Below are 17,315 nucleotides of genomic sequence, written 5' to 3'. Positions count from 1 at the left end.
GAGTTGTCGGTGATCGAGCATCCTTATATGCATTCTCATGCGGGAACAACTAGTCATCCTGCATTCTAGAGTCGTTGCTCACTGTCACAATCCTTCCTCAGGTGTACGGAGCCATATTGAGGCGTGGAGCCGCATCCTCACGGAGCCAAATTGTGTCCGACGTCAGTTACGAGCTGTGCCGGGGACGGACCGAGTCCACCTGTTCCCAAGATTACCAAGTATGTCATTAATGGGCATTCGCCAGGTGACTAGTTGTTGATTATGTCGTCGTCCCGATACCCACAAAATTTAAACACAAGGTTTGACACCACTTGCCGTGTAGCCGCTAGCTCGGCCCAATCCTGCGTAACACCTCAGAAAGAGGCCTGCAGCGGGACGATTGAATCTCGTACCCTCGGGAGGGCATAGCGAGTACGAGTGAACAAGTGGGGTACGAGGGACGGCAGGCTTCTTGACGTGGTTCCGAATCCCTGAGTGCAGGGTCATGATGGGAAAGAATCACCACAACACAAACCGTGTTCCGATCCAGGTTTACGCCGACTCAACGCAGCAAACCGTACTTGCGACCCGGCTCGGCGCTGAGTTTGGCCGTTTCTCAGTCATCGGGGCATCTGCACGTCGGTGTTTGCCACTAGGGCTGAAGAGCAGATTGGCCCCGCCAACAGATCGCGAGTTGCGGGGCAGTCGGGGCATCTGCACGTCCACGGCCGGAAGCAAACTGGCCCCGCTGACAAGCTTGTGCCGACGTGCTGCAAGTCACAGGGCAGCTTAGGATCGGCTCCCCTACGATATCTTGCTCCCTGGGAGGCGCCGTTTAGCGACAAGAAGCCGAATTGTGATCGGCAGTTGGACATGCCTCGGTGGATATTGGATCCCGCACACTCGTTATGTTATATGCCTCGCACGACAATGGCGTGCGTGCGTCGGAGGCAGGAAAAGGGTTGACATGCTATCAGTGCGTTGGTATAAACCCCCAGACACTGAAACAAGGGGCATCAAAATTTCATTCATTGGGAAACGGTCACATCTGCTCCTCAGATTTGCATTCGTTGTGGTCGCTGCTGCGAGTATGCACCCCCGTGTTGTTCGGACACATCAGTCCTACACGAGATGGCAAATAGAAACCCGACTTTGCCAGGTTCGAGCCAGGGCCGCTTGGCAGCCACTTTGGCGGCGGCAATTCCGAGCAGTCCTCGAAACCGCTCGACCAAATTCGCCGATTGTTGAAGACATGTGCCGCTTCACCTTGCTACGAAGCTGGTGTCAAGGGGTCCGCCATGTTGGTGTCCCCGTAGGTGCCGGATGCAGTCCCTGTGACTTCACCTCTGACCCTGACGACAGACTTGCTGGATGCGCGAGGCAGCACGAATCTGATGGTTGTTTACGACGCAATGTTCAGCATATGTGCAGGAAACTCCATGGCGATTTTCGTCAGTGGCTCGACGGTCAGTAAGTCGACTAACTTGTAAGACCCCTCGACTGCGACTTTGACACTCGCCGTGAGGCCAAAAGTCTGCGAGCTTTGGCTTCATTCGTAGATCTCCGACACCCACAAAATTTAAACACAGGGTTTGACACCGCCGCAATCAATACATCCTCACGTCACAAGCGCAGCATCACACACTGCATTGCAATCAGTCACTCCATAACATCATGAACAGCAGAGCAATCCGTACACCTCCATTCCTACATATACTCTAACACGGGCCCGCCTCCAGCCCTGCCTCACCACTTCACCACCTCACTGCCGCCACTGCGGACCAGCGCTCCGCCATCCGCCCTCGGGCTGCGTGCCGTATCCGTACCCGAAGCCATGGGCTTGCGGGTGGCCCTGCGGGGGCATGCCGTAGTCGTACCCGTAGCCATCGGCTTGCGGGTAGCCCTGCGGTGGCATGCCAGTCTGCTGCATTGGCTGCTGCATCGGTTGCTGCATGGGCTGCTGCGTGGGCTGCATGGGCTGCATGGGCTGCTGCATCGGCGGCGCGTAGCCAGGATGGCCGTACGCCGGATGGCCGCCATAGTAGCCACCGTATGGAGGATGGCTCGGCGGGTAGTACCCCTGCGGCTGCGCGTAGCCCGGCTGAGGTCCCCATTGCGCCGCTTGCCCATAGGGCACCGCGTTCGACGGCTGCGCGGGCTGCACAGGAGGCTGGAATGGAGCCTGTGCTGGCGTCTGCACAGGAGCCTGCACAGGGGTTTGGACTGTGGCCTGCACAGGAGCCTGCCGCGCCTGTTGAGGAATCGACCTCGCCTGCCTCGCCTGTTGAGGAGCCTGCTTCGACGGGCCCGACGGGATGGTGGGACCCTTGTCGGCCCAGCAGGAGTCGTTGATCCCCTTGAGCTTGCGCGCCTTGAGAGCCGCAATGTCGGCCGCGGCCTCCTTCAGCTCGGCCTCCCTAGCCTTCTTGGCCTCCTCGGCCTTCTTGGCCTCCTCGTTCTCTTGGCGCAACTTCGCTGCCCACTTCCACACCCACGCCTTGGCGCCCGCGACATCGTCGGGACTCCCCATTCCGTGCCATTCCTTGTGGATCACGGCGATGGCCTCGTTCCTCGAAAACGGCGGGCCCTTGCTGCCGTATTGCATCCGCGCGGGGATGCTGTCCAACAGCGCGTCCATCCGGCCGGCGGTGTCCTCCTTACTCTTGCCCTTGCCAGCGGCCAGGTTGGCCAGTTCGAACTTGGCCATGGTCCTGACACTCTCGAGGCCATCGGCCTTGGCCTTCTCCCCGATCTGCAGGCTGGCCGCGCGGTTGGTGATGTCGTGCACGGTCGGCGTCTCGGCCCACTTGCGCTTCCAGTTGTTGTGGAAGTATTCGCCCAGGTCTGGGTATTTGCGACGGAGCCCGGTCGAGCTGACGCTCTCGCCCTGCCGCTTGCACTCCATCGCCAGCTCCCACGCGACCACCATGCGCCGGTACACGTCGCCCAGCTTCGAGCTCGGGTGGGGCGACAGCACCAGGCAGACGTATGCCTCTCGGTAGTGGAAGAGGAACTTTAGCCGCCCGCCCATGGTGCGGTTGGCCCTTTCGATCGACTCTTGCCTCAAGAAGAACCCCTTCACTGACGTCTTGTCCCTGAAGCAAACCTCGAACGGCAGCTCCGTCTCTCGGTGTTCCCGCCCGCCCTTGTACCGCGCCCACGCCTCCTCGCGGAGCGCCTGAGACGCGTGGAACATCCTGCTGGACTTGTGGTCCGTTTTGGTCGGCGGCGGGTACTTGTCGCTCGCCGTATTCGCGGCTGTCGGCTGAGGAGGCGGCGGCGGCGGCGCCTGCGGCTTCTGGTTGTACCCTTGCAGGGGAATCTTCCCGAACTTCGCTGGTGGCGGCGCCTTGCTGGTGTTGGGCGCGGGTGGTGTCGCTGCCTTGTCGACGCTGGGCGCGGGCGGTGTCGGCTTGGCCTGGGATGAGGACGAGGCCGCCATTGCTCGTTGCGCCTTAATCGCCTTTTGCCTCTCGCGAAGGCTTCGATGGCCGTGGAACCCGTCGTCGGGACCTCCCGACATCATGTCGACCGGCATGTAATCCTTCCATGGGAAGTCGTCGCGCGTCAAGTAAGTGTCTGGAGATGGTCAGCATGAGTCTTGACGGTCAGCAGAGCACAGATTCACTTACGGAACTGATCCCACACATAGAGCAGGACTACGTAGTTGATGAAATTCAACCCGATATCTTCGAGCCCCCTTCTGATTGTGGTGTCGTATGCCCTACGGCGAGCATCCGTCATGGCGCTGTCGATATCGGACACCGTCACGCTATGAGGCAAATCGCAGAGGTCTCGAAGAACGGCCTCTTCGACTGAATCTGGCTCATCTTCGTTGTCCCAATCGCGATGACAGACGACGTTGAGAAGCAGCGCGGGACGACCACGCAAGGTCCAGTCTGCGAGGATGTTCTGGAGAACGCCGCTGGTGATGGCCATTCTCCCATCACCTACGCTCTCCTCAGATTCCTCGCCCGAAGATGACTGGGGATCGGGGGACGAGGTGTCTGCATGTTCGCCTGGCTGGGTTGAGCTCTCGGCGCCCGGGGCTGGCGACGTTGGTGGAATATCCACATTGACGTCCGTCGGTGTTGATGGTATCTCCACACTGGCGGCCAGGGCCTGCTCGGCTTCGGCCTCGGTCATGGGCGCCTCTTTTTTGGCGACGACCTTAGGCTCTTGGACAGAGGCGTCATGGACGCTTGCCCGGGGGATGGTGGGAGATCCGGGAGGGGATCCCGGGGGGGTTTCGTGTGGTTTTGTCATGATGTCGATTTTTGTTGGAATCAAAATGATAATCGACGTTGACGAAGAGAAGAAAATCAAGAAGAGAAAAAAAAAAGAAAGGAAGGACAAGAAGTGAAAAACAAAACAAAACTCCAAGGTAGGTGGGCAGCCCGCTGCCAGGCACCGGGACCCACCCAGGCGGACAGGGCCCACAAAATCGGCTGTCGTCTGATCTCGGAGCAGCACACAGCTACACCCATGGAGACCAGTCACCCCAGGCACGCCAGAATTCACAAAGTCTTTGGAATTTTTTTTTATTCAGGTGAGCCTTTTCCAACACATGGTGCCTTCCCTCAAGTTTTTAAGACCTCCTTCTCTTTTTGACTGGCTCTGGAATCTCTCAAAGTGAAAAGGTCAAGTACGTACCTACCGGCCATCGGCCCCACCGAGCCCATCCGCCGCCCTTCCTAATATCCGAAGCCTCAATCGTCAAGTTCAATAACTCACTCAGACACAGACACACCTCCACACACTAGACGACCATCATGGACTCATACGACATCATGGCCGACAATGACATACGAAATGGACGGCCCGGCTGCCATCAAGACTTCCTTCTGGGCTTCGCACCGCCCGCAACCGACGACGCCAATGCCACGGGCATTGAGTGCATGATGGCCTTGATCAGGGGCATCAACAGAATGCTTTCCTACGAAGAGAGAGACGCGAGCCTGGACGAGCGAGTCTCCGAGGAATCTCGCAACCCCCTCATGCGCCAAGCCTGGCAAGGGGCCGATCACCTCCAACTGGAATGGACGTTGGCCGACAAGACCGAGCTCGTCCGCAAGATCGGCTTCTCCAATGTCGAGAGCGCGACGTTTGAGAAAATTGCGACGCACTCCCTGATGGACAGCACCCTCTGGGCGAGGCCGCATCACCTCCTGTCCTATCGCCTCATCGGACGACCCACCTCGTCCGAATGGGAGCTGGCAGAGGACGATGCCGACCAGGACCATGCCCGTCGCAGTCTCGTCCGCATTCAGCACCAGGAGGGCTCCGGCCCGATCGACCTCACAGCCGAGATCCAGCGGATGTTCGACCATGTCGAGATCCTCCCAGACGGCTTCGGCCAGTCGTTCATCGCGCGCCCGCCCGTGTACGCCCGCATTCTCTACACACCCGCGGCGGACGACGTCAGCGACAACCTCGAAGCCCTCCAGGTCATCCACATCCGCGACACGGGCGAGGAAGAGAATCCCATTGACGACGGCGTCGACCGCCTGCTGTGGCGCTACGTGCTAGTCGCCGCCGTTCGTATACGCAGCCGTCCCGACGATCACGACAAGATCCGCCTCTTCACCCCCAACGGCGACGATATCAGTTGGACCGTTGCTGGAGCCTACTCTGATTGCGTATGGCACGTCGGCGCACCGGGCCATTCGTATTTTCTCCTCTACACCCACAGCAACTATCCGACGAAGAAACGCTCCCATGACGAGCGAATGGACATTTGCGAAAACACAATGTACTCGGACCTGAAGCTCGAGGGATGGGAAACTCCTGCCATGTTCGAGGTTGCCATGGAAAGGTGGAGAACGGCCCTCCGCGCCAAACCCGATCCTAATGATGGAATGATTGGACGCGATCTCTTTGCGCCCAAGCCTTGGGAGATCCAGACCCCCGCCCCGACGATCCCACAGATGCCGCAGCCTGGCCATGAGCAGGCACATGCAAGCAACATGCATCCCGGAGCCGACCGTGACAGAGGAGAACAGCGCCGCGTCCATGACCAGCCCCAACAAGCCAGCTCCAACAGCAGAGGCCGTGGCGCGCAGAGTATGCGTGGCGGTGGAAGTAGGGGTGGATTTAGAGGCAGGGGTAGAGGTCAAGGTCGAGGTCGAGGTCGAGGTCGAGGTGGAAATAGAGGTAGAGGAGGGAGGGGACAGAGTCAGAGAGGCAGCTTCCACTCAAGCCCAACACCTTAAAATACAGTAGTTAGTCTTATTAAATTAATAAAAGACTAGGTTGTAGGCCTACATTGTGTCTATTACTAATTTACTTGCTAGCGCACCTTTTATTTTAATATGCCTCTTTAGGTCTTACTAAGTAAGATTAGGCCTAAACCTTAGGAGTATAATTATATAGTTTTTATGTTTTACTTCTCTTAGGATTTAAACCTTAGGCTTTATATCTACATCTTTTTAGGCTTAATTAGTATTATATTGCTAAATTAGTAAAAGACTAAGTTGTAGGCCTATATTATATTATTGCTAATTTACTTACTAGTATACCTTATATTCTATTAAGTTTATTAAGATCTTAAAGACGCCTCTTTTAAGCTTAGTTAGCTAGATACACTAAGAATAAAGAAGCTTATCTATAAAAATACTTATATGCCTAATTGCATATATCTTTATAAATAAAAGAGATATAAGTAAACAGTTTTTATATTTAGAATCCTTATAATTTTAGCTGTAGAATAGTGTATAATTTATGTGCATACCTTGTATATAAGGATTTATAGACATACTAGTCTATATACAGACTAGTAGAAGCATTTTAGGCTAGCCCTTTATACTAAGGACTTTAGCCCTACATACTAGATAAATACACTATACTATAAGCGTATTTTATGTATAATAATATATATTAATAATCTAGGATTTTATCCCTTAGGTAGAATTATAAATAGAGGGAATTTCCCTCTCTATTTACCTTAGACTTAAGTTTTTATACACACAAGCAATATACAGACTTTCTGCCTACACCTTTAACTTACTCTTATCTGCCTTATCTTATCCTTATCTAAGATATCCTATCTTATCTACCTACCCTATTCTTACTAATACTAGGTAAGTAGGAGAGGGTTAAAGAAACCTAACTATAACTTAGAAGGTCTTATAATATAACTAAAGCTGTAGTAATATAAGTAGAGAAAGAGTTTATTAATACTAAAGGTAATAATATACATTAAAAGAGAGCTTATATAAAAGAGGGTAAATTATAATTATAAGATACTTTAGAAGGTATGTATTATATAGTTTAAAGATAAGATTTAGTAGCCTAAATTAGTTAGGCTGCTTAGTAGTAATAAAAGAACTATTATAAGCTTTATATTAAGTAGTAGGCTTTATAAAGGAATAATGTACTAAGTATTTGTTATATAAGTATTAGTTAAGAAAGTTTTAAATTAAATTGACTTTTAATTTAAGTATAAAGTAAGCTATCTACTATAGTAAAGTACTAATCTTTAGAGTTTAAATATCTACTTAAAGCTGTTTTAGAAACTAATTAAATACTATTAAAATATAAAATATCAGTAGATTTAAAACAAATCTTAAATCTATTTACTTAAAGTATAAAAATGCTATTAAAGAGAGTAAAAAGAGATTTTTAATAAATTATAATATAATATTAAAATATTTATTATATATAAATAAAGCTTTATATTTATAATATAAAACTTTAGTAATAATATACTTATATAGCAAGCAGCGCATTATAGCAAGCAGCGTATAGGCTTATTATACCTTAAAGAGCACTTTTTTACCTATTTATTAAAAATTGAATTCTTATCTAAAATAAGTATAACTTTATACTGTGCTTTTAATAAGAGTTAAAAGCTAGTAAAAAATCTATTAGAAATTATTATTCTACCCTAACCCTTAGTTCTACTTAGCCTCTCTTATTAAAGCAAACAATAAGGGTTCTAGGGGTTAAGATAGGATAATAATCTCTAGGGTATTTTTTACTAGCTTTAGACTCTTATTAAAAGCACCTTATAGAGTTATACTTATTTTAGATAAGAATTTAATTTTTAATAAATAGGTAGAAAAGTACCCTTTAAGGCATAATAAGCCTATGCGCTGCTTGCTATGTAAGTACGTTAGTATTATTAAAACAATGCTATTATAAAACTATATAATACCTATAGCTTAAAAACTAAAGTATATAAACTAGATTATATAGTACTTATTTATATATAAAGAAAATATCTTTTAGCTTAGCTTAAATATCTTAAGCTTAAATTAATATTTTAGTATCTTTTTTAAGTAAAATAAAAAGAAGTAGATATATAATTAAGTATATAAAGCGCTTTAAAGCACTTTAAAGCACTTTAAAATACTTAATTATATATCTTAAAATAGTATAGTAAGAACTTTAAGGTGCCCTTTTAAGCTATGCATTATATAATATATTTCTATTTTTATAAAATTTAGTAAGATATATTAAGTATAATAATTATATTAAGTTTCTAGCTAATAAGCTTTTAATAAAATCTCTATTTTTAACCTTTAGACTTCTATTTAGTTTTAATTTTACTATATCTACTAAATAATGCAGATTACTACCTGCAGCTAGCCTAACTATTACTTAATTATTACAATTATTATTAAATCCTCTTCTCTTTAGGCTATCCTACTAATAAAGATATAAAGCTTCTACTATAAGATGTATTTTACTGCAATAATTAGGCCTATATTAGCTACTAAGCTATTAAAAAGAAGAAGCGCTAATCTATTGCTTATAATATTAATTATAGTGTAATTATTTATTTTAGTATTAATAGTAATAATGCTATATAATGCTTTCTCTTTATATTATTTAATAATAGTGCTTATTTAAGCTGCTATTAACTACTATATAACCTTTAAAGGGTTATAGTTAAGAAGAGAGAGTAGGTTAAAGAGGTTGTTTATATTAAGTATAGCTACAGCTAAGTAGAATATAGCTTAATTAGATTAAAAAGAAAGATTTAATTTAGTTACTTTACTAAAGGATAATTTATCTAGATTGTAGGTATTATAAGTTGTAAGTATAGTTAATATAAGAATCCTAAAAGATTCTATTCTTACTAACTATGTATATTTAAAAAGCCTATATCTTAAGGTTTAATACCTCTATAGTTAAGAGTTCTTACTATAGACCTTAATAGTATAAACCTTAATAGTAAAGCTATCTTTAGTAAGTTAATCTAGTATTAACACTATACTAATCCTATAGTACTGTGTATTTTAAAACAAGCTATCTTACTAGGTTAATAGCATAAGAATAAAGTATAGTGCTTATATTAAGCTTTTTACTAGGGTTTCTTTTTTGCATTATGTAACTAGTCTTAACTACTAAATCTAATTAGTTCTACATTAATTAAATTAGCGTTCTTAAAGAGCTTTAAGGTATATCCTTAATAAGTAGATAATCTAAATTAATAATACTAAGAATAAAGAAACTTATTAAAAAAAACCTATATGCTTAACTACATATATTTTAATAATAAGAAGATATAAGTAAATAGTTTTTATTCTTAGAATCTATGTTATAAGCTATATTATAGTATATGCTTTTACTATAATATCCTACTTATAGGTTTAAATTCTTAGACTAATAAGTAAAGACTAAAATACTGGAATGGGCTACGTGCGCGAAAGCAGCACCCACTAAAACAACCTACCCTACCGAAACAGTCCAGCAGCGCGCAGCGCTGCCAGGCCGTCAGTAGGGCCAGGAGCAAAAGTGAGTCCTACTCCCACGCACTCAGATCGTCAAAAGTCGTATGGCAATAGATAGAGGCTTCAATTCTCAGATCTAATTCACTTGGAGCAAGCAAAACGGATCACAATTGATTGAGTAAAGTCCTCCAGAAAGTGTAGGCAAAGGTGTGAAAAATGATTCCGATGTCTGCTGATGATTCTGATAAGTCCTGCCGTCTGGCCAGGCCAATCCTATCTATTATACATGATCGGATCTGAAAATCCGAAAGCTAAGTGGATCCCATGATCCTTTCCTCCTCGTAGCCCTCATAAGCCATACCACCCCATTCCAATACTTAAACTTTACTAGTTAATTAAGAGATTTCTAGTTATTCTCTATATATATAAAACAACCTACTATTTTAAATAGGTTGCAAAATCTATAAAATAATATAAATATCTTTATATTATAACAAGATAACTTATAAACCTTTCTACTTAAGTAAAAGTCTTAAAAATAAAAGCCTTTTATAAGAGTTTAAAAAGAAATTATATATATATATATATATATATATACTAGTAATTAAACTTCTACTTATATTTAGTTTAAAATATAAAGGAGGTTAAAGTCTAGCAAAACATTTATTAAATAATATACTACAGCATTTATACTTACTATTTTAATGTATATTTTAAGCTACTTTTATTAAGTATTAAAGACTATTAATATTAAAAAACTAAGTAGTATTAAATATAAACTTAAATCTATTTAATTATAGTATAAAAATAGTCTTAAAGATAGTAAAATAATATTTTAGTAAAGTAAGATATAATATTATAATAATTAAAAGTACATACTTAATATACTTATATAATATAATAGTAAGTATCTAGCAGCATCTATATGCTTTATGTATAAATAGCTAATTTAACTCTAACTATAGAAACCTTTTTATAGTAGTTTAATTTATTATAAAAAAGGCTTTAGTATAATTTATAAAACTTATATAAAAAACTTAGTAAAAGTTAAGTTATTTTATTTTCTACTAAGTTTAATTAGCTCTACTTCTTTATATCTTTATATAATTAGATCTAGCTTATATAAGTTTATTTTAAACTAAAGAAATAAAAGAAAGGCGTTTAATTAAACTAGTTACTTTACTTTATTTTAATATTATAAAAGTTTATTACTTATAAACTTAGTATATTTATCTTACCTAATATACTTTACTAAACTTTTAAAAGTAAAACTTATTTATATAATATATAATTTAAAAAGCTTTAGTACTTATATATGTATATATATATATAAGCTTATAATCCTATTTATATATATAACTAAGTATATAATATTATACTATAAACTATTAAAAGTAATAAAATATAAATATTAGTAAATAAGTTTATACTTCTATTTAATTTAGAATATAAGCTAAATTAAAATTTATAAAACAGTTAGTTAAATACTTTAGTAAAGTATTAATATATACTATTTAATTATACACTTTATTTTAACTCTATAAAGTATTAAAGACTTATAAAGTAAGTAGTATAAATAGTATTAAATATAATCTTAAATCTATTTAATTATAGTATAAGAATAGTCTTAAAGATTATAAAATAGTATTTTAGTAAAGTAAACTATAAGATAATAATAATAAAAGATATATACTAAATATATATTTTAAATGCTTTTAAATAGTGCTTATAAATACTTTTTAAGCTATATTCTCTATAAGTATATTTATATTCTTTTAGAATTTAATAAGATAAATTAGTTATAATAACTATATTAAGCTAGTAAAACTTAGTAGTTAAGATTAACTATATAATAAAGAATAAAGACTAGTAGGAAAAAGCTTCCTATAAGTATTCTATTTTATTTTTATATTATTAATTTAATAAAGGACTTTATAAAGTATATAGTACTATACTATAGTAGTAAATATATAATTATAAGATATTTAAAAACATTATATATATATATATATATATATAAAAGTAAAGTTTGCAACGGCTTGCCTGCCTTCGGAAATGGCGGTCCTGGCATTGCCTTTTGCGGTACTTGCCACATCGGGTAATTCTCGGCCATGCTACCCCTCGCTGTTTTTACCCGCCCATAAAATGGCGTCTGCCCCGCCCCAGGCTCAGATGTACCTCGAAGTTCCTTTGGCACCTCGTCTTTGTCCTGCCTGCTGCGCCGCGTCATTCTTTTCTGCTGTTGGCAACGTCCTCGACACCCGCTTCTGCCACGATGTTTTCCCTACCTCGGCCTGCCTTCATTTCATCACAACAAGAACGAAGCAGAGCCTCTGCCGACGCCAACTCAAATTGATGACAAAACGATGCGCATACGTCCTCGCGGTGGCCTGCATCCGCTGTACCAAACCTCGGACCAACGCACCCCCCTGCTGGGTAAGGCTTCAACGTTTTCCTGCTGCGGCAACAGTGTTGGCTAACTTCGTGTGTATTACTAGATATGGCAATTCCACCTCCTCTCCGCCCGCCTCCCTACGCCTCGCCACTTCCGTCACTCGTTGATGTCGAGACTTTGCGAATGTCTAGGCGAAACGCGCCACGGCTCCATTCTCGATGGTCCCCTTTCCCACCCGGTCGTGTCGACCTCGCCTTACTGTTACAGCAGAAAATTGCCTGTTCTGGTAATTTGACGGCTTGAAAGAGATGGTGGAATGGGTCGCGGGATTACACAGCGAGTCAGCAACGGTCCTACGCGCGGTGTCAATCATCTCGATGCAGGCGCCCAGGAATGAAGATCATGGTCCAGGGTTTGGCTCAGACTACCGGAAGAGGCAAAATCTTGCCTACGGAATTACTATGTCTGGTAATTTCCAAGCCCTCAACCTTGGGTCAGCAATCCGCAAGGTTCGATAACACGTCGCATGACACAGAGCAGGGTCTGCCGCGCTGGTCTCTTTCACTCCGGCGTTACAGTCAGGGGCTACGATTACACGCTAGCGAATTACCTCAATGGGCAATTCACGTCTTGTCTGAACCCTAGACATGGGCTCTGCCTGTTTCTGGCCTGGACTGAGGTAACATCAACGATGTTGGCCTCGCATATACGAGATTTAGCGCATGGGCAGGCTGTACGCGTATCACGGTCTCGAACGACGATCCGGAGCTCATCATCCTTGAGATAGCAAGTTCCTACAGGAGGGATAGCTCTTTGCGAGGCTCGTGAAGAAACCCTCCACCCGAGAATCAGCTTGTGTCGGCATCCCCGAAGCATCAGTCAAGGGGCAGCTTGTGTAAAACGCCGCAACCAGTTACGTAGGTTGCCATGACATCGAGCGGCCAGAAACACAAAGCTAGCAACTTCCCCTCTCGCCGACCAAATTCCCCTTTCGGACCGACTCACACCATGGGAGGGGCTGTCGGCTCTTGGACCTTAATGACAGTACGCGGGTCTGCCTAGACTTGGCGTGGACCAAGGATGAGTAGAACCCAAGGTGCGTCGGATATCAGCTAAGCCGACTTCCTGAGTTAACAAAATTACCTCTTCAGGCAATTCACGTCCTGGCCTTCCTGGACATTTGGCCCCCCCTGATGTGACTTTTCGACCAGGTAACGCCGACATTGATTACCTTGCTTATACGAGACGGGGAATACAGGATAGCTCGAACTCAGCTCGAAGCACCGGCGCATTATTCCCGAGACAATCAAAAGTTTCGCCAACTTCTTGCCTCATGCGGTATGCCTTGCGAGGTCGCATCGCTGATGGCCTCATGCTCACCCATGCTCAGGGGGCGGCTTAGTTGTGCCGGCTGAAAGGTCGACCGGGCTCGATAGAGCGTCAGGCTCAACTGGACATGCCCTACTCGGTGTCACAAGAACGCCGAAGTTGTACGGCAAGTGGATGGGTGCCTATCGCAGTCTGACGACCATGGTTCATTCTCCAGGGACGGCCTGGGAGCTGAGACCGTCCGGGCCAAGTTTAAAGCTGGTGACGTGGCTCGCTAGGTCTAGACAGGGGCTCAGGGCTTCGCGATGCTGCGGATATGGCCAACCATTCGACCGGCAAGTCCGCTATCACAGCCGTCGATGAGCGAGGCGGATCGGCAATCACAAACGAGAAGGCGCCCATCAGCGCGTCAGGGGCATCACCAATGCTTGAAGGAGAATATCGCATCATCCTGAGTACCGCATGACGAATGAGTTGCATTTAGCTAGTGGGCCAAGTGATGCTGGCTTCGTATTCCCCTGTAGGTGTGGAAGCAGCAGGGTCTTCTATGGGTTGATGTGCGGATGTTTTGGATGAACAGTCGTGTCCAGGAGAGGAGGGGCTCATTTCAAGACGGATAAGACAAATATATAAAGCCCCCCTTTCGCCATTACCATGCCAGCCAGCTCATGCTAGACCAGTCAAACTTGCCTTTCTTCCTTTCGCCCACGATGGTCCTCTCACAGTTCAGAAAATTGGACGTCAAGTCCATGGAACAGTTGTACGAAAAAAAAGAGCGTAAAAAGAGGCAACGCGCAGAGCAAAAACGTCGACACGAGCGCGAAGAGCAGCAGCAGCAGCAACAGCAGCAGAAACAAGCGCAACTCCCATCAACGGCCCTTGCGACACTACTTGGACAGACCGTTGGAGTTATGGGTGCGACAGAGGCCCAGACCACAAGCTGTATGTCAACTACATTCTAACCACATCCCGCTGACGTCGACTTACAACCAATAGGGACAAGCGCCGACCCTTTCGCTAGCATTGGCAACCTTGACTTTGATTCCGGTGAGAATCTTGGAATCGGCGAAGCGTACACACAATGCGACTTCGCGTCCTTGGAGTCCACAGAACCGTCTTGTGAGATCGGCGGTATCCTATCGACAATGCCAAAGCCTACCTTTGCAGACGATATCAACTCACATTCGCCATCTTGGTTGTCTTGCGCACCCCTACCTGCTCAGCCTTCCACAGAACGAGCCTCTCATGACGAGGCAAATCCATCTTCGGCTGAGGAACTGCCATTGGCTCTTGACCTAGCCAGACGGGCAACTGGGCAACTTCGCCTGGCAAATACTGTTATCAGCGCCATGAACGCATGTGAGTAGCCAAGATTCGATCCAGGAAGAAACATCGGACTGACACAATCATTGCACAGCTGTAGTTGAAGTTGAAGATAGCAGCGAGAGCAGCGGGAGTTGCAATGCTGATGAGATCGACGACGGCAGGGGTTCTGACGATGAAGAGACCGATGTCGAGAGCTGCCATCAAGAGATGGCAGTCCCAAGACGTGAACTTACGGGAAAAGATCTGTCGGGTAGTCCTGTACTACACGTCCTGTCACAAAGCAAACCCGTAGCGCCCAACTGCCCGGAGTGCCCGTCTGTTGCTAGAAACCCATTTCTCAGCGACTCAGCAAAGGCACCAGTTGGTTTCTTAGGTGGGTTGAAAGAGCCTCAAACAGGCGATTTTTCACTCCCTACCCCAGCGTCTGATCACGCCTCCGATTCAAGGCAAGTTGGCCATATTGTTACCTGTCGGAAGAAACGGGGAGGTGAGCCAACCGAAGGCGGCAGCGAGAGCCATGAACTACGCCCGGCTAAACGAATGAGGCCTCGCAAAGTCGACAACGGGACAAAATCACCGGCTCTGCCACCCAGGACTTTACGCGCATTGCCATCTCGAGTCCCGGCTGAAAATTCAAGTAAGAGGCTGTCAAACGAAATTGAAACACAGCCTCGTCGCTCGGCCGAAACACCGGAACGGTCTGAAGCGGAGGACCCCATCGGTTTGATACCTTGTGGCAACGACAAGCTGCGCCCTGATACATCACTTATGCACGACTTGGATGATAACTCCACAAGAAGCAGGTGCAAGGAAGCAAGGCAGGGTCGCTCGCGAAAAATATCGCCTGTTCCCTCACTTCGCCCAAACCACCTTTCTAGGAATCATGATCAGACCGAGAGGTGCGGATTGGTTTCCCCTCCGCCTATCAACACCACGGCGAACCTACCAGTAGCCACATGCCATGCTTGCGGCTTTTCTGCGAAACACCTATTACGCATGATCAACACTTTCGAGGCTCTCAATGGGGGTATCGCTAGGTTGCCTGATGGTGAAAGACGAATGGACATGCTTGAGCTATTCCTTGGGTTCATCAAAAACTATGCTACGGAGAGACTTCCACACAACGAACTAATCACGGGGGAAGACGGACCGTATAACATGACACATCAAGATCATTCAGCGGAGGTTGCTATCGGACTGTCACACGGTGATACATTCAACCAGGATGATGGCTCGGACGACAACACCGATGACAACGACAGCCAAAGCGACAGCCAAAGTGGCAATGATTGTTCTGATCATTACCCCAGCCCAGACAGTCTTGAAGAAAACGTTAAAAGGTCTAAGCGCCGCCGTTGGACGGATTGGGAAGAGGAGCGTCTGCGTGTATACATTGAAGAGGGGAAGGAGTGGTCATGGATTGCAAAAAGGCTGCATCGAAGCGAGCCAGCTGTAACTCAGCATTGGGTGATTATGGAGAGGCAAGACAAGGAGAAGGCAAAGTGATTCAGGCATATTTGCTACTAAGTTGCCAATGACTTTAGAGAACTGTCATTTGATGTCTTGCAAGACTAACATCAAACGTATTTAATGGAAGGTGGTAGATAATATCCAAATTGTGTGCATCATCAGTACTGAGATAATTCATACAACCTCCAACAAGACTGATAAGCCATTATGTTGTTCACTAGGAAAAGGCCGATTTAGCCTCTAATAAAGATTGAAGTAGATACCTCCTGAGAAGTCGGCAACGTCCAAAGTCCTCCAGCGAGTCGAGTCCAGGCTGATGCGAGTGAAACTTTGCGTGCGTTTGCCACTTTTATACCTCTAGGTCCACCAATTATTGACAGACCAAGAGCTCCCAGGTGCTTATGCCGAAGTTGGTTCGGACCTGGAAACTAGCGATGAGGATGGCGCTTATAGATCCAACGACGATTGCGTCAGAGAGCAAGCCAACGCTGGCAAAATTCAGCTAGGGCCCCAGGGCTGTGAGAAAAATTCTGCAGGAGACTGTTGGCACCAGCAGGGCTCAGAGACCACGACACACGTCATCACAATCATCATCAGAACCAAGACGAAGGTCAGAGCGGGTTATGAATCGACCAAGGACAAGTGGAACTATGACCCCGCCGGTCTCTCTTGCTTCTATCGATAACGAAATAGACCCCAAATCTTTCTTGGCGCGATATGATGACTGGCCTCTCAAGAATGTAATCCTGAAGCGCATCACAGATGGACTTTTAACGACGTTTCAACTGCAATAGGAGCAGCCGTCCACAGAACGACAACCGCATTGCTATCCCTTGATAAGTCAGACCTCGGGTTCTTCGTTGGAGAGATGAAAGTCTACGAGGCGGTCTGCTAAGTCCAGGGCCCCTTTCCAGAGCATGAGAATAGACTCTTGCTTCAACTGAAAGGACAGAACCTTTCATGGAGGGAGACCCACAGCCGTTTCTCGAGTTCCTTTCCGGGCCGGTCTCTCTGGACGCTACAAGTCCACTTCTCTACTAAGCTAAAAGATGACGAGATAAAAGAGCTTGGTGAGGTGCGATACAGACATGTGAATGGTTAGATGGATTGAGAGAATGGTAATGGACTTGGATATATGA

General features: G+C 45.4%; 4 protein-coding genes across 4 annotated transcripts; 3 read left to right on the top strand and 1 right to left on the bottom strand.

Moving 5' to 3' along the window:
• Positions 1-1,741: 1,741 nt before the first annotated feature.
• On the bottom strand, positions 1,742-4,282 carry CDEST_01327 (uncharacterized protein; the record flags this gene model as incomplete). The annotated part of the gene is made up of 3 exons (XM_062917486.1): positions 3,612-4,282; positions 3,371-3,558; positions 1,742-1,969 (listed from the first exon to the last, which is right to left on the bottom strand). The coding sequence occupies exons 1-3, from the start codon at positions 4,243-4,245 to the stop codon at positions 1,742-1,744; spliced, it is 1,050 nt and encodes a 349-aa protein (XP_062773537.1). The 5' UTR covers positions 4,246-4,282.
• Positions 4,283-4,504: 222 nt separating this feature from the next.
• On the top strand, positions 4,505-6,191 carry CDEST_01326 (uncharacterized protein; the record flags this gene model as incomplete). Its single annotated transcript, XM_062917485.1, has 1 exon — positions 4,505-6,191. Exon 1 carries the CDS (start codon positions 4,752-4,754, stop codon positions 6,189-6,191), a length of 1,440 nt encoding a protein of 479 aa, XP_062773536.1. The 5' UTR covers positions 4,505-4,751.
• A 5,645-nt stretch (positions 6,192-11,836) lies between these two features.
• CDEST_01325 (Putative SANT/Myb domain-containing protein) lies at positions 11,837-16,242 on the top strand. Its single transcript, XM_062917484.1, has 5 exons — positions 11,837-12,092; positions 12,155-13,147; positions 13,203-14,322; positions 14,377-14,739; positions 14,798-16,242. Exons 3-5 carry the CDS (start codon positions 14,049-14,051, stop codon positions 16,210-16,212), a joined length of 2,052 nt encoding a protein of 683 aa, XP_062773535.1. The 5' UTR covers positions 11,837-12,092; positions 12,155-13,147; positions 13,203-14,048; the 3' UTR covers positions 16,213-16,242.
• A 250-nt stretch (positions 16,243-16,492) lies between these two features.
• On the top strand, positions 16,493-16,861 carry CDEST_01324 (uncharacterized protein; the record flags this gene model as incomplete). Its single annotated transcript, XM_062917483.1, has 2 exons — positions 16,493-16,514; positions 16,557-16,861. 2 exons carry the CDS (start codon positions 16,493-16,495, stop codon positions 16,859-16,861), a joined length of 327 nt encoding a protein of 108 aa, XP_062773534.1.
• Between the last annotated feature and the right edge of the window lie 454 nt (positions 16,862-17,315).

Source organism: Colletotrichum destructivum, chromosome 1, assembly GCF_034447905.1.
Source record: "Colletotrichum destructivum chromosome 1, complete sequence".
Classification (NCBI taxonomy): domain Eukaryota; kingdom Fungi; phylum Ascomycota; class Sordariomycetes; order Glomerellales; family Glomerellaceae; genus Colletotrichum; species Colletotrichum destructivum.
The sequence above is the reverse complement of the archived record's forward strand: the minus strand, read 5'-3'. Positions and strand labels throughout refer to the sequence as shown.

Excerpts from the sequence above, each read along its gene's own strand:
- CDEST_01325 (XM_062917484.1), top strand. The coding sequence starts at position 14,049 with ATGCTAGACCAGTCAAACTTGCCTTTCTTCCTTTCGCCCACGATGGTC. Across the intron at positions 14,323-14,376 it reads AGAGGCCCAGACCACAAGCT|GGACAAGCGCCGACCCTTTC; the intron begins GTATGTCAACTA and ends TACAACCAATAG. Across the intron at positions 14,740-14,797 it reads TATCAGCGCCATGAACGCAT|CTGTAGTTGAAGTTGAAGAT; the intron begins GTGAGTAGCCAA and ends ATCATTGCACAG.